The 16,898-nt window shown below is 37.9% G+C and overlaps 2 protein-coding genes across 5 annotated transcripts; one reads left to right on the top strand and one right to left on the bottom strand.

Moving 5' to 3' along the window:
* The first annotated feature begins 2,761 nt into the window (after nt 1-2,761).
* LOC122057879 (probable phosphoribosylformylglycinamidine synthase, chloroplastic/mitochondrial) lies at nt 2,762-7,943 on the top strand. 4 transcript variants are annotated; one of them, XM_042620221.1, is made up of 4 exons: nt 2,762-2,913; nt 3,000-3,084; nt 3,259-3,309; nt 3,416-7,943. In XM_042620221.1, exons 2-4 carry the CDS (start codon nt 3,019-3,021, stop codon nt 7,613-7,615), a joined length of 4,317 nt encoding a protein of 1,438 aa, XP_042476155.1. In that variant the 5' UTR covers nt 2,762-2,913; nt 3,000-3,018; the 3' UTR covers nt 7,616-7,943. The 4 variants fall into 4 exon arrangements, with proteins under 4 accessions (XP_042476155.1, XP_042476158.1, XP_042476157.1 ...); XM_042620223.1 differs by having other exon boundaries at nt 2,769-2,913; nt 3,000-3,137; XM_042620225.1 differs by having other exon boundaries at nt 2,769-2,913; nt 3,000-3,137; nt 3,245-3,309.
* Nucleotides 7,944-11,928: 3,985 nt separating this feature from the next.
* On the bottom strand, nt 11,929-12,772 carry LOC122057933 (LOB domain-containing protein 33-like). Its single transcript, XM_042620298.1, has 2 exons — nt 12,494-12,772; nt 11,929-12,309 (listed from the first exon to the last, which is right to left on the bottom strand). Exons 1-2 carry the CDS (start codon nt 12,770-12,772, stop codon nt 11,929-11,931), a joined length of 660 nt encoding a protein of 219 aa, XP_042476232.1.
* Nucleotides 12,773-16,898: the final 4,126 nt, after the last annotated feature.

The following is a 16,898-nucleotide window of genomic DNA, read 5'->3' as shown; positions in this document are numbered from 1 at the left end:
AACAAATAAGATGAAAGACATCCTCTATGCATTAAAGTCTTTAGATTTGGACAAAAAGTGAACATTTGAGAAATTATGTAATAATTAACTTGGACAAGGCATTATTAGTTATGTATTTTATTCATCATTTTGAAAACCATGTTTTTTTCAGTTGGTATGTAATATTTTATTGTCCCAAAGGATTTGTATGCTTATAGTATTTTAATGTTATTTTTGTAATCATTGACTTAAAAGAAAAGAAAAGAGAGAGAAAAAAAAAAAAACGTTTATGAAACAAGCATTACAAACAACAAAACTGTCGTTTTTTTGTTCTGAAACTGTTGTAGAAATAGATTCACCAAACAGCCTTAAATCGTTTAAAAATGACGTTTTGACACAGAAACTGAAATTTTCATTTTTGACACAAAACAGAGTTTTTGGAACAAAAACGATACCAAACAGGCTCTAAGGCTCTATATGGTAACGATTATGTTTTTAAACTTGATTATGGGTCTGTCACACTTTTTTGTATTTCTATTTTTTTGTAGTTATTCTGTGTCTTAAATACTGTATGGTAACCCAAAAAGAAAAATGATTTTGTAATTTGGAAGAAATAGAAACCTGTATGGTTCGCACTTGTTGAATTACTCATCATTTCCTTTATAGTCATTATAATAAGTGGAGATATGTATAAAATCCTTGTACTCTAAAACTTCACTTCATCATAATCAGTGAAACAAGCATGTTAGACTCACACACCTGGGCTGATGATTTGGAGTGCTCAGTCGAGTACCTGCTTGAGGGTTGATCATTTGATCAACTCTTCTCAAATGCATCAGTTGCACTAGTTTCCTTGCTTTTCAAAAAGTGTGGGCTTGGGCCCTATTGACTTCTCCGTGGGTCTGTACTTGGCCTTTATGTGTAGATCTACTATGTAATGGGCAATAGGCCCTTGAGCTTGAACAAGAAAAAAATATGTTAGACTCTAGCATCAATTGATTAACGTTCGAATAGTCTAGAATAAGGTAGTGGCCCAACAGTCGACCATGACCAATTGAATACTGTGATTGATCAATAATGGATCGTTTATAGCCTCACTGATATGGATGACAACCATTATGTTATTTGGAATTCAATATGATACAGCAGACCAAGAGTAGATGTAGAAATTGTATTGTACTGAGATAACTTGGTATAATACGATTTTTTAATTGGATATGATTTTTATTTGATATAAATACAAATTTTATTCATAATGAATACAATTTTAATACAACTATTTGTCATCTTTATTTTTTTACCTTTTATGAATATAAACAATAACAACAACAATTTTATCTCAATTAAATGGGGTCAACTACATAGATCCAATAGGGAAATAAGGAAGCATAAAAGAAAGACTAAAAAGGGGATAAATAAAGGTAAGAGAATAAGGCAAAGTTATAGAGAAAGACACATCATGGAAACATCACCATAAGGAGTCGTCAACATAGGACTATTTTGTTGCCTTTTATGTATATATAATTTGCAATTTGGTAATTCGATATATTTTTTATACGATTTCAATATTTCAATATGATATTCGGTAAGATTTTGATATTTAGTAATTTCGTGCATTTTTTCTTTGTAAATCTATTTCTCATTTTGATGGGTGGGTGAAAAGGATAAACCTGACGATAGGTGGCCCAAAAGAAGGAAATAAAGGGTGGACAATATCTCATCGTTGATTCCTAAACCATCAGTTGTTAAATGCTTAGGGCTTAAGTGTCACTTTTTCCCTGGGGTGTCAATCAGTTGATTTGGTTCGGTTTAGTCAAGTCGAATTTGTTTCGATCTAAGACTGAGGGAGACCATAACCAATCCGTTAAGGAACTTTGATTTTCGATTGGTTTCGGTTTTGATCCGATTTGGTTTCGATTTGTTTTGGTTTTTCAATATCAAGTTAATACAGGTTTAGATCGATTTATTATTGGGCTTGAACCATAATGAAATATTACATTCCTAACATATAGTGACAAGATATAATGAAAAAATAAAAACATTTTAAATTTATAATTAATCGTTGTAAGGAAAGATAACTAATATTGAAACTGATGGATAACAAATTACTAAAAAGAAAACTAATGTTGAAATCATAAAATAAACCCTATTTTCCAATCATTTATTTAACAATCCAACTAGTTTTGTAACCTGAACAATGAAATCAATGGGAGCATTATTACAATTTACAAATCAATTTCTCTAATCATAACCTAATATTCAATGATTTGTAACAATTCTTCTTACAATAAAAAATTTCTCACTAATATTGTAAAAAATGGATATCAATTTCACCAATTTATAATCTCATAATCATTTATTTTTTTACAGATTTCATTCGATTTGGTTTCGATTTCGATATTGATTGGTTCGATTTAAACCGATTTTCAGCCGGTCCCAATACATGTCAGCCTTACTTTTCCCCATAAGAGGTCACCGTAGACGATATTTATCCTACATCTCTGGCTGCGTTTGTTTGGCATGAGACGTGAGAAGTAAATAGAAAGGAATTCTACCTATCCAAAAAAACAAAAAGAAGAGGAATTCGTGTACAGAAACGGTCATGGTTGTCAACCGTTGGATGGGATTGAGGGGTGAAAGTGTAATAACACATCCCGCTTCAAAGTTCAAGTCCGCCTGTTGAAAAACATAAGGGGGGGCACTTGTAAATATAGGTATAGTTCAGGGGCGTGTAAGGTAAAACAGTTTGTTTGACCCTTTTTCTTTTAAGGGTGACTTTTGTCTGGAGTCGACGTCACTACGTCACTCACCAAAATTCAAGTAGGGTTTTAGCGCCGAGCAAAACCCTGTGACGGACAGACCCTGCTGTCGGTAGTTTCTCCGGCCACTGATTCGTTGGCAGTCGATTTGATCCATCCACAGTCCACATTCTCTGTAAGTTCTCTATCTCTATTCAGATTTCTCGTTGGCTTTCATAACTGAATCTACTGTAAAACCCCATTAATTCCGGCCAATCGCAGGAATATTCGCCGGAATCTCATGGTGGCAGTTTCACGACGTTACTGTCCAGAAACCTTTATTAATGGGAAATTGGACACCACTTTGGTAGAGTTAATCTCTTACAGTCTAGCTTTCTAATCATCGAGACCCAAGACACTGTAATCACCCCTTATTTCATCAGTTTCTGTATGAAAAATTAAAGAATTTTCATACCCAGATATTCCTTTACTTATTCTTATTAGTCAGTGACTCTTATAAAGTTCAGTATTTGTTTGGTAGAATCAACGAATGGCTGCCGCAAGGGAGATCACAGTGTCAGAGTTCCTGCAGGTACGTTAGTTTTTGAATTTTACCCTTGCGGACGCACCTCACTCCCGGTGCGAAATATGAAAAACGGATACAGATCTGTGCAGTGTTATTTACGCTGTTTTTGCAGGGTTCACGGAGGCAAAACCTGTTTCTGCAGAGGAGTTCTCGTAAGCAGATACACCGTTTGCTCTGGGGTTCCCTTCTCCATCAAAGCTATTCAAGGAGAATATCCAGTGGAGGTGTTACTTCCAGGGTTCTGCTTCCTGTAAAACCCAGGGCTGTAGTTTCTGAAGGGGTGAGCAGTTTGACGAATGAAGAATCAAATGAGCTTGGAAGCTCCGCCGGGGAGGTTATACATTTTTATCGCGTCCCCCTGATTCAAGATAATGCATCTGCAGAACTTCTTAAGTCAGTCCAAATCAAGATTTCCAGTCAGATTATTGGTCTCAAAACTGAGCAGTGTTTCAATATTGGGCTTAGCTCCGAGCTCTCAAAAGAGAAGCGTGAAGTACTACAATGGCTTCTCCAAGAGACATATGAGCCTCAGAATCTGGGTACCAATAGTTTTTTTGACGGGGAGAGACAGAAAGGTGCCTCCACTGTGGTAGTAGAAGTTGGGCCCCGTCTGTCTTTTACGACGGCATGGTCTGCTAATGCTGTATCAATTTGTCAAGCATGTGGATTGACTGAGGTGAGCCGCATGGAGAGGTCAAGGAGATATTTGTTGTACCTTAAGACAGGGTCTGGTTTGCTGGAGGAACAACAAATTATTGAGTTTGCTGCAATGGTTCACGATCGAATGATCGAGTGTGTTTACCCCCAGAAGCTCATGTCATTTGAGATTAGTGTTGTTCCTGAGGAAGTTCGGTTCATTCCAGTTATGGAGAGGGGACGGGAAGCATTGGAGGAGATCAATGAGAAAATGGGTTTGGCCTTTGATGAACAGGATTTACAGTATTACACAAGTCTCTTCAAGAATGACATCAAGAGGAACCCAACAACTGTGGAACTCTTTGATATTGCACAGTCTAACAGTGAGCACAGCAGGCACTGGTTTTTTAATGGGAAAATTGTTATCGATGGCCAGCTTATGGGTAGGACTCTTATGCAAATCGTGAAGAGCACTTTGCAGGCAAATCCAAATAACTCTGTAATTGGCTTCAAGGACAACTCGAGTGCAATCAGGGGCTTCCTGGTGAAACAATTGCGGCCAGCGCTACCTGGTTCAACATCTTTGTTGAGCATTGCTAGTCATGACCTTGATATCTTATTTACTGCAGAGACACACAACTTCCCTTGTGCAGTGGCACCTTATCCTGGTGCAGAGACAGGAGCTGGTGGTCGCATTCGGGATACCCATGCTACTGGGAGGGGGTCTTTTGTTGTGGCCTCCACAGCTGGTTACTGTGTTGGCAACCTTAATTTTGAAGGGTCTTATGCACCATGGGAAGATCTGTCTTTCACATACCCTTCAAACTTGGCTTCCCCTCTGCAGATTCTTATTGATGCAAGCAATGGTGCATCCGACTATGGGAATAAATTTGGTGAGCCATTGATTCAGGGGTACACTAGAACTTTTGGAATGAGACTCCCAGGTGGGGAAAGGCGGGAATGGTTAAAGCCGATCATGTTTAGTGGAGGAATTGGGCAGATCGATCACATTCATATATCCAAAGGTGAGCCAGAAGTTGAGATGCTAGTTGTGAAGATTGGAGGACCAGCATATAGGATAGGAATGGGTGGTGGTGCAGCATCAAGCATGGTGAGTGGCCAGAATGACGCGGAGCTTGATTTTAATGCAGTACAGCGAGGGGATGCAGAGATGGCACAGAAGTTGTACCGTGTTGTCCGTGCTTGCATTGAGATGGGGGAGAAGAACCCAATTATCAGCATCCATGATCAGGGTGCTGGTGGAAATTGTAATGTTGTCAAAGAAATAATACACCCACAGGGTGCTGAGATTGATATTCGGGCAATTGTAGTTGGTGACCACACAATGTCAGTTTTAGAAATATGGGGTGCTGAGTACCAAGAGCAAGATGCAATACTTGTGAAGCCTGAGAGCCGTGGTCTTCTACAATCTATTTGTGACAGAGAAAGGGTGTCGATGGCTGTTATTGGAGCTATCAATGGTAAGGGTCGAATTGTTCTTGTGGATAGCATAGCTAGGGAACATTGCCATTCTAGTGGACTTCCTGAGCCCCCTCCTGCCGTGGATCTTGATCTTGATAAAGTGCTCGGTGATATGCCTCAGAAATGCTTTGAATTCAACCGGATGATTCAAACCCAGAAACCACTTGATATTGCCCCTGGGACCACATTAATGGATTCTCTAGAAAGGGTACTAAGGCTTCCATCAGTTTGTTCAAAGCGCTTTTTGACTACTAAAGTAGATAGGTGTGTGACAGGTCTTGTGGCACAGCAGCAGACTGTTGGGCCCTTGCAAATTACACTTGCTGATGTCGCAGTCATTGCTCAAACATATAATGATCTGTCAGGGGGTGCTTGTGCGATTGGGGAGCAGCCCATCAAAGGTTTGCTAGATCCAAAAGCGATGGCAAGGCTTGCTGTTGGAGAAGCACTTACAAATCTCGTCTGGGCTAAGATTACTTCTCTTTCTGATGTGAAGGCAAGTGGGAACTGGATGTACGCTGCTAAGCTTGATGGGGAAGGAGCAGCAATGTATGATGCTGCTATTGCTCTTTCAGAAGCGATGATTGAATTGGGTATTGCAATTGATGGGGGTAAGGACAGTCTTTCCATGGCAGCCCATGCAGCTGGTGAGGTTGTCAAGGCTCCTGGAAATCTTGTTATCAGTGTTTATGCCACTTGCCCAGATATAACATTGACAGTGACTCCAGACCTGAAGCTTGGAAATGATGGTGTCCTGGTTCATGTTGACTTGGCCAAAGGAAAGCGGCGCTTGGGTGGATCTGCTTTTGCTCAGGTTTTTGACCAAGTTGGAGATGAATGCCCTGATGTCGATGACATCCCTTACCTCAAAACAGTTTTTGAGTTTGTTCAGGAACTGCTTACTAGTGGATTGATCTCAGCTGGTCATGACATCAGTGATGGTGGGCTGATTGTTTGTGCCCTTGAAATGGCATTTGCTGGGAACTGTGGTATCCTTTTGGACTTGAATTCACATGGTCATAGCCTCTTTGAAGCACTCTTTGCAGAAGAGTTAGGTCTTGTACTTGAGGTTAGCCAGCAGAACTTGGATGTAGTCATGGAGAAGCTGCACAGGGTCGGTATTTCCTTTGAGGTCATTGGGCATGTAACTGCTTCACCCAATATAGAACTAATAGTTGATGGGGAAACCCAATTGAAAGAGGAGATGTCTCACCTCCGAGACATGTGGGAGGAAACTAGTTTCCATCTAGAAAGGTTCCAAAGGTTGGCTTCCTGTGTCGAATCAGAAAAAGAGGGTCTGAAGAATAGGCATAAGCCTTCTTGGATGTTGTCCTTCACTCCTACATTTACTGATCAGGAATGGATCAAAGCAAGTAAAAAACCAAAAGTAGCTGTAATCCGAGAGGAAGGTAGCAATGGGGACAGAGAAATGTCTGCTGCATTTTTTGCTGCTGGTTTTGAACCCTGGGATATTGCAATGTCAGACCTTCTTAGTGGGGCATTCTCTCTACACCAGTTTCGTGGGATTGTGTTTGTAGGAGGTTTCAGTTATGCAGATGTTCTCGACTCTGCAAAAGGTTGGTCAGCCTGCATAAGATTCAACCAACCTCTACTAACACAATTCCAGGAGTTCTATAACAGGCCCAACACATTCAGTCTTGGAGTTTGCAATGGGTGTCAGCTTATGGCTTTGCTGGGATGGGTCCCAGGAGCTCAAGTTGGAGGCACCCTTGGTGTGGGTGGGGACCCATCTCAGCCAAGGTTCATCCACAATCAGTCTGGTAGGTTTGAATGTCGCTTCACCAGTGTGACGATAGGTAACTCACCTGCAATAATGTTCAAAGGAATGGAGGGTAGTACATTGGGTGTGTGGGCTGCTCATGGTGAGGGGAGGGCATATTTCCCTGATAATGATGTTTTGGATCGTGTCCTTAAACTTAACTTGACCCCATTGAAATACTGTGATGATGATGGGAAGGTGACAGAAGTTTATCCTTTCAACCCGAATGGGTCTCCATTGGGTGTAGCGGCAATCTGTTCACCAGATGGGAGACACCTTGCCATGATGCCTCATCCTGAGCGATGCTTCCTGATGTGGCAGTTTCCATGGTATCCAAAGGAGTGGGATGTGGACAAGAAAGGCCCTAGTCCGTGGCTGCGGATGTTTCAAAATGCCAGGGAGTGGTGTTCTTGAGGCCAGTTAGCTCATAAAGAGGCAAGCCCTCAATCCCCCTTCCCAAGGAAGAAAAAAAAAAGGTCTACAATGCTTTCAAAGGCCAGAAGGCGGATCTTTCCTTCTTAAACTGTTTCTATTTAAATGCTTGTCTTAGTAAATATTTATCACCCATATGAATAGGTTTTAGAAAGTGAAGTGGGAAAATAAAGATTGACTTTCTCATTAATTCTCCTGTTCCTTTTAGCAATTCTTGCAATTCCCAATGTTATAGGTTCTTGGCTTTTCTTTTGTGGTGCAAAGTTTATATCTGAGATCGTTTGATATTTATTATGGAAACTGTTTTTTCCTATTTTAGCTGTTTGATGTTTGCTCATTTGATTACAGTCGACCCTTTGGTAAAAGGGTGCATATGTGATGCTTCCTGTAATTAATACAGCAAATGTGGAGTTCCTACTGATCTATTTACTGGTTACAGATCCTTGGGTTTGTCACATATGCAACCTGCATACTCACATTGCATTTGTCTCTATTTATATATCCATGAAGCAAAGCTTGAGAATGAAGCCTAATTGTGACACTTCTGAGAAAAAAAATGACTAAAGTTCACTTGGTGATTCATTATTTACTTTTCTGTGTGGTGTCCATTACTTCAGGAAGAACATGATTCAGTTTTGGAGATCTTTGCTTTGGAAAATTTAGAGACATCAATCTTCTGCGATAAAACCTTCACGGTTCACACTTTATCATGGTTGGAGCATGGTAACCTACTTCAATGATTCACTTGGTTTGGTTTTTGTGTCATAATCAACAACATGGTACTTATTGAAGAGTTTGATTTCATGGGGCTAGCTTCCACAATACTGAACATAACTTGAATTTTCTAAATTGTTAGCTGTAATATTGGAAATAGACAATTTAATAGTTCTTTAAAATGATTTTGCACACTTAAAATAGGATCTTTTCATAAGTATTTTCTTATATTATTCTAATTTAGGTTTGAATATGAATTGAGAAATTGCTTTTGTCCTTCTGGCAGAACAAACTCAAACAAACAGGGTATACAGGGATTTAGTTATGCTTCTTATCCCCAGCTAGATTTAATAGTGGAGGGTGATTCTGTTTTGGTTATTCATTGGATGACCCGGACTGATGAATTAACATGGAGATTTGCACATCTTATCAGGACTTCTTGATCGTTATCAATAGAGATGCATATCATATATTTGGAGTCTGAGGTCTTGTAATTTCTTAGCTACAGAAGGGGTGCGAAGAGATCCTTTGTGCATTGAGGCCATTCTATCACATGTGTGATAGGAGTGCATGATATATATATATATATATATTTTTTTTTTTTTTTTTTTGAGGGGTTGTGGGGAGGGATGTTCATATTCTTGATGTATTCTACTGTTTTTCTTACCCGTTGGCTTAATAAAAACTTCAGTGTTACTCATCACCTAAAAAAAAGTTGGGAGGGAGGGAGGGAGGGAGGGGGGGGGGGAGGACATTGATAGGGTGGCCTATTGATATTTTATTATTAAAACTTTTAGATGCTTCACTATCATTTGAATTTTAAAATATTATTTCGTATTGGTATGGTGGTGAAGATCTTGTAATCATTTTGATGTTTTGAGGTTAAAATTATATATATATATATATATAATACTTCAAAAATATTAATAATAAAATGCTTCAGTTTAAAATTTGTAATTCAATTTTTGTTAGGGAAAATGCTATTGTAACCAAAATGGTGAACAAAGATGTTGTAACGTTGCTTTTTGGCTTTTTTAAGAGGACACACTTTTTTTCAATGAGAGTAAACTATATTTTCACATAAAAACTGCATTAAATAACTTTCAACTTTCTGAAAACCCAATTTTTCCTCTGCATTAAATAACTTTTGGAGGTAAGGCAAAGGGCATTAAAGAAGTTTACAACTTCTTAACTCACCACTTTGGCGACAAGAAGTTGCACCCTTTTTGTTTCTTTGTTGTCATGTCAATCGATTGATTTAATAGTGAACCACTTGAAGCTCTTGGATCTTTCCCTACCTATCTACAAAATTCCTCATCTGTTTCACTGTTCTTCTTATCTAGGGTGAGAAAACTGTTTTACTTTTTCTTTTCTTTTACCCATTTTGCCCGAATGCTGCCTCCATTCTTCCCTTAGCTATTGTATGTGTCATTGAAAAAATGCTACCATCAAAGTATAGTTTTTCAAGTTTTCTAAATTGAGTGAAGCAAAACAAGTTGGTTTCTTCAGTCATTTTGCATTGTTGATGCATATTATTGAATAATGCATTATGCATATACTTGTAGGGTATTGCATTCTTATAATTTCTTTGCCTCTATTTGTGAGGACCTCTTATTTAAAGGAAATGCCAATCAATAGGAAAGGATTAATCAAAACATGAAAAGAAGCCAATCTTTTAACTGTTTGTTCGTGAGATCCCTAAAGAAGCATGCAATCATGGTCCATGGGAGAAAATTTATCACCACCACTACCCCACTTTCCGCTGAAATTAATTGAAACCCAACGAACTTGGTTGGTGCCTTGCTAGTAGAGTGCAGGCTCCTAGGAGGTCACGGGTTCAACTGTCTTGTGTCTTACGGCACCCTTTTCCCCCAAAATCCTCACCCTCTTACTCAGCCACTCTCAAGTATTTGTAGACAAATTCCCATGAGGCAAGTTAGATGGGTAGACAACAGAAAAATAAAACTTTTTGTCAGTCAAATGAGTGATGAACAGTACTAACAAGACTATTTGATTGCTCATTGATGATTCTGTTGCTGATACGAAATCCTGTACCAAGTAGAGCTCTGATAAAAAAATTCCAAGAAGTAAATTATGAAAGAGACATTATTTGGAAACCAAGTGGGTGTATCATTATATTAGTATCTTTTTGTCAGCTTCTTTTTTTATTTTTATTCTTGAAGCATTTTCCCAACCAAATTCTACATAGATAAGGAGACATAAAAAGCTAAAGTTTTGCCTTTTGTGTGGAATATAAGATACAATTTTATCCAAATCAGATGAGCATTACTCATTTTGCAGTGTGATTTCCTATGTAAATGCACTTAATCTATGATGTAGTACTTGATTTGTAGTATTAGTCTCTCTGTCAGTGTGTGTGTGTGTGTGTGTGTGTGTGTGTGAGAGAGAGAGAGAGAGAGAGAGAGAGAGAGAGAGAGAGAGAGAGAGAGAGAGAGAGAGAGAGAGAGGTAATATCTAAATCCTTTATCCTTTGGAAAAAATTGCCAAGGGCTGCCTGGTTTCAATGATTTTTCCTCTTAGCTGCCTGAGTTTAGAAATGACCCTAAATGGCTTCATAATGGCTTCATTCTAAAATGTTTATTTACCAAAAGCCATCACTATCCTCACTGAATACAAATTTGAACTATTAACTTTAGATAATAAAGGTAATAATTTGCTAAATGGGGAATTGTTCCCTGGAGAGGTAATAATTTCAATTTTTTTTACATTGTTCAAAAGGAACTGCAGATCCTTCTGTCGTTTCTTCTTTTTTCGCTTTTGCTTTTGACTTCTATCGAGTACTAGTGAGAAATATGCTTGGATAGATTCAGTGAAGTGGTGAACCAATAGTGACTGCTTTCACTTACTCTCTTCTTCCTCAGTTCAAACTGGAAACAATAATAAGATGGGTAATGGTTAGGTTTACCTGTTCAGGCTGTGATCATACTAATTCTTGTACCTCAGATGAAGCTTGTTCATATACTATGCAACCACCAAAAAAAATGTGTGTTTTTTTTTTTGTTGGGGTAGAGTGACAGATATTCTTCAACCAACAAACAAACTACAGACTTTTCAGACATGGTAGAAATTCATATTTGACCATCCAAGTAGATGGATGTTTCATTTCTCATAGCCTGTGACTTGGTTCCTACAATTATATGGTTCTCTTAGAAAAATTAAGTTTGTGAAATGGCATGGAGAAATATTTGGAAGTACCTACCAAAAATATAAATAAGTAGACATTTGGAAGTTAGAAGCAGTCTCTCAGAAGAGTTGGAGAATGAGCTAGTATGCAAGAGTTTTTTTTTTTTTTGCTAAAAATATGCAAGAGTCAAACCACTTGAAATTAATCCAAAAGGAGGATTTTGGTGCATGGAAGAACCAGTTCACACATTTGGATCATGCCCATCTCAGTACATTTGACTACAAAACCAAAGCAAACCATTTTATGTAAACTGCACACAGCAAACCACGAGGCCTCTGACCCATTCCAGAAACTCATTATACTGTCTGCAGAGCTAAACAGGGCTTGCTAACGGTAATGTGAATTCTCTAGTCGAAAGCCAGTATTTCTGCTAACTTCAGTAATATGCTGTATTGGGGGTGTCATCCAACCCACCAGGTAAGATTTCTTGCTCCATCTCCATATAGAATCTCCCAACTGAGTTTGGCTCATTATAAGAGTAGCAATATGAGTATTGGTACTCCGGTGTGTAAATGGGAGGATATCGTGCATTCATTTCACTTGCAAGCAACACATTACCAGTAGTATTTGATGTGTGAGAAGGCTGATGAGGCTGTTGATAAAGAGAATGTTGTGTTCCTATAGCATCTACCTGTGAATAAATTGGAAACCAGTTGTCCGTTTCATTTGTTGCTTGGGAACTTTGATGACTAAGACCATTGGTGAAATTTGCTACTTGGTATTCCAGAAATTCCATCTGCTCTTGAAGATTTGCCACCTGTGAAGTAATTTATATATGATCATGAATCAAGTTCAGTGATGTTTATCAAGTATAATTTGGGAATTGGGTTAGACAATCTGATTCATCTTAGGGAATGATAAGCAAAACTTGATTTCCTACTGGGTTTACCAGCAATAGTTTCTTTATGAAAAAACACTAGTAAGGCTTCTAGAATGGAAACCTGCTGTTGAAGTGCCAGGATATGAGCAGTACAACCATATACAGGATCTCGCATTCGGGCTAGTGCTTCATAAGAGATGGTGGTGGCTGCTTCACTTCGGTGGTGAATTGGAAGGTGAGATAGCAGCTTCGACACATTGCTTGCTCCAAACACCTTGTGAACTGCAGCAAAGTGGTGCATACCTTGCTCAGAACAGAAGTAGGGAGCAAATATACATCCTTTGGTACACTTTCTCCTCAGGAACTTGCATGCACCACATGATGGTCCAAGCCCTGTCATTTTCCTTGGAGTTTAAACAATGCTTATCTACTTTAATTTTGTTTGATTAACAAACTAACCTTACTAATAAGGTCCAAGAACTTGTGTTGGTCATTATATAACCATCCTATTACTTTTGGAAGGACTTGCCTAAATGGAGCGTTGTACTTTATTTAAAATTTTCTCCTCAGGTCTCCTTAGTGGCTTACACGGTCTTTCTCAAAATGTGTAATCTTTACTTATCCATGCCCTAAAAGGGCTCTCAGTGAGATACCTCACTAACAAAAACTAGTGTGTGACCAAAGAGCTAATCATCATTTTTTCTTTTATAAGATGGCTCTCAATAATGAAGAAACTAGTGCAGTGCTAGAAATTATATTCTAAGCATTCCTTTTTTACTTTCCTTTTTTGGCAACAGCATCCCAAGGTCAATAGTTTTTCTAAGATCAGTGTAATTGCATAAAAAGTACATGGACTCCTTTTCCCTTTTATTTGGTATAATTAGTACAAAATCCATTTTGCTTGGGCTAGGATGGCGCAAATGGGGTATTCACATATAAAATTAAGAATAAAACTCAAGATAGGATAGGGAAAGAAATACATGGAGAGAGAGAGAGAGAGAGAGAGAGAGAGAGAGAGAGAGCTTGAATTTGTAAGTGGAGGGGTCCAACTAGTATTTGTAGATACCCAATGTCTGAGACTTAACTGGTGCAGGGGGATGTGTAGATGGAATGCTTGTGCTCTGTTAAATTGACATAATGAGTGCTCTAATACTGAAACCATGTTAGATTCCAACTTAAAAGCTTAAACTATGAATTAGATAATTCAATAAAGTATTTGTTAGAATAAGCACCAACAAATATGAAGAAAACAAACACAGATTCAAACAATATTCAGACACCGATGTAATGTGCTACGTCCTCAAGCGAAGAAGAAGGTGACTCACTTTATTGGAAGAATATTACAATGAAGATCTCTCAAGAATACTTGAACTCGTGGCAAGAGCACTCGTCCGTAAACCCTAAAACAAAAAATTCCAAATCTCATAATGTTTGCTCAACAAGATGATAGTATATATATATACTCCTCCAAGTCGGATCAATCCATCTGGTCGCAGCCAGTCAGGTCATGCCGTATCCCAACCCCTCTATTGCCATTACAGACCTCTAAACTTTAAAACAGTTCAAGAATTCGAGACAAATATAACAATATTTGAAGATACATCCTAAGTGTCAGACCATAGATTTGGGATTATTCCCAACACTCGCCCTCACGTGTCGACGAAATAGGCATCGTGACCACCATCATCTCATGTTATTCTACACCTAAGGATATGTGCATGAAATGCTTATATAGACATGATTCAATTAGCATCAGTTTCTGCTTTGAATTTTTTTACTCTAAAATGACATAGATCAGAGGCTACATTGTACCATGCTCTTAGGTGCATGAAGGCCGAAAATCTGCTCCTTTAGCCAACTAAAAACAAAACACAACATTGTGTTGCTTCTGTATACAAGTGTCACAGCATAGGGATTGATACAGAGAAGATAACTAGCACATAATTGTGATTCGTCCAGAGACATATTCATTAATTTCACGTTGTTAGTCATTATTAAATCAGGTTTAGATGTTGGGCACCTAATGATAATGTGGGTTTTCATGGCCATGGTCCCATATGTCCTCCCAAGATAAGAGAACTTCTAAAGAAGCTGACCAGGCTCACCACCTAAATCAGCTACAATTCTTAAGCACCTAAACCAAGGACCAAGGTACCTCCACTTGAACACTTTTGAAGGATAAAGCTTCTGAAAAATAAAGGAGAAATGGACAAAACAGAATAGAAAAATACTAAAGAGGAACAAACAGCCGTTCCATTAACTGCATTTCCTTCTTTTCTTCCTTTCAAAGACCTTTGGTGAGACTTTTTATATGAAGTTGAAGAGCGCGTTGGTTTGAACCCTTCTGGAACAGTGGGAGCTCTCTCTCTCTCTCTCTCTCTCTACTAAAAGCTCCTTTTACATCAATCTGACACCTTATTGGCTTATTCTATGTCTTGGATGAGTAGGAAGGGACTGGTGACTGTTTTATCTCCACAATCCAAGTGATTGAAATATTTAAGATCCAATGTAATTTAATAGGGCAATAAATGTCTAACAAAATAAGTATAATTTTCATTTATAATATGGATATTTGCATTTAGTTTTTCTTTTATTATAGTTGTGATTTGTATCTCTAATCTCTCTATCCCATGAAGGTTTCACCAACAATGGAATCATTATGTTAAGTATCTTTCTTCCATCTTGTGAAAGATATCACACTGCTTTAAGAAAGCAAATTCGGCTGTTGATTTGTTAGCAAAGAAAGAGTAGAAAACCAAGTTTCAGTTTATTGCCTCTGCTTTATGTTTGTCTTTTAGCTCCTTTCTAAGGTTTTCTGCTGATGGCCTTGCCAAAGGTGAATCATTATAAGTTTTTTGATCTTGTGCCCTATTTATTACTATGCCGAAGGTGGAGTCGTAGGATTTATTCTCTGTAATTTTCGTTCTGGGTATTGCCTAGATATTATCCATGAACATCCATTTATTCTTTTTTATTGATGTATTATTTTGTTGACTTTTAGCATAAAAAATATTTTTATTTTTTTATTATCAAATTCTGCTTCAGTTTCTCTTAACCCACGGTGAAAGAGAATCTATTTATTCAAAGATCTGATCTTCTAATTGGATTGAAGAAGGAATTTTTGGGGTGGGAGTTAATGATTAAATTCATTCTTCCCAGAGTCAAATCATAGCATAAATTTCAATTTTTATTTCATGAATAAATTTAATTTTGATCCATAGCAATACCCTATCCACATTTAGATGGTTTCAAAATGCATTCAAAATCTATAATCTATTTCTAAAATGTGTTAGGATCTCATATCAGTCATATGGGGGACTGATCCCACATCAATTTGCAAAGAGATTTGATGTGGGTGGATATGCTTTTGGATTCCCATCATTTTGTAAGTTGGTTTATGAGGTTGAGTTATTCTAAGGTATATATCAATGGTATCAGAACAACCAATCTTCGATCCCAACTCCCGCAAGGAAGGGGTGACTTGGTGCAAGAGTGAAGCAGGTACGAAAATGCTACTTGCCGTTAGACAGAAACCCTAGAATAGAGTGGAGCTCTTAGAAAGGACTTCTTGATCCGAAGTGGGTGGCTTAGATGTTGGTTTAGAAGCATGATGGTATGTTATAAACCTATATTAGTCATACGGGGGATTGATCCCACATCTATTATGGAAAACATAATAGAGTGAGTGCCAAGCTAGTGACGATGGGCTTGGTCTTGTTGTCCATGTATAGGTCCTAGTCAGAAACAAAGAGGGCATTTTGGGGTGTTTATAGTTGCAGACCGGAATTAAACCTTGGTGATTGGATCTAGTTTGTCATTTTGAGTATGCAATTGCCCTCTTGGTTTATCCAACCAACCAATGGAGAGAAGTGGGCTTTAGAATCTTATAGACCTTTGACATTGGTTACCATTTTTTTTTTAATATTTAATATTTTTTAATTTTATTGATTATTTTACAGAATTGGTTATCACATTAGATTTATTTATTGTTAGTGTCAAATGTTTTAATTAAATATTTCTTATGTCGAGGACGGGTGTGAATATGGGCCTACACCTACATATGAGTATACATGCACTTTCATATGTGCACATCGACACTTGTGCACATACAGATGCACATGTATATAAACATACATATCTATCTATACTTATAAATGTATGTTGTCTATATAGTTTGTAAGGGATTTGCAAATTATTTAGGGCATCATTAACAATACAAAGAAATGGTGATTTTGTTCTTCTAAGTCATTGCATATCCAATATTTTGATTGTTTGAATAATAAGTATGACTTTTGGACTTCCTTATATAATCATGTTTAGAGGTGCATCTTATAAGACTAGGGTTGTGTTAATCTTAAAGAAATAAATGCATGATCAACTCAATTAGGCGTGTTTGAAAAATCTTAAGGATAGTATCATTCTGATACGACTAAAAAACGAGATGAGTGCATCCACTATCTTTGGCAAGGAAACATCCAAAGTCCAAACATCTGATTGGAGAATGGGGCAATGAACCTCCTTGTTGG

This window comes from Macadamia integrifolia, chromosome 12, assembly GCF_013358625.1.
Source record: "Macadamia integrifolia cultivar HAES 741 chromosome 12, SCU_Mint_v3, whole genome shotgun sequence".
Classification (NCBI taxonomy): domain Eukaryota; kingdom Viridiplantae; phylum Streptophyta; class Magnoliopsida; order Proteales; family Proteaceae; genus Macadamia; species Macadamia integrifolia.
This window is presented reverse-complemented; position numbering and strand designations above follow the sequence as displayed.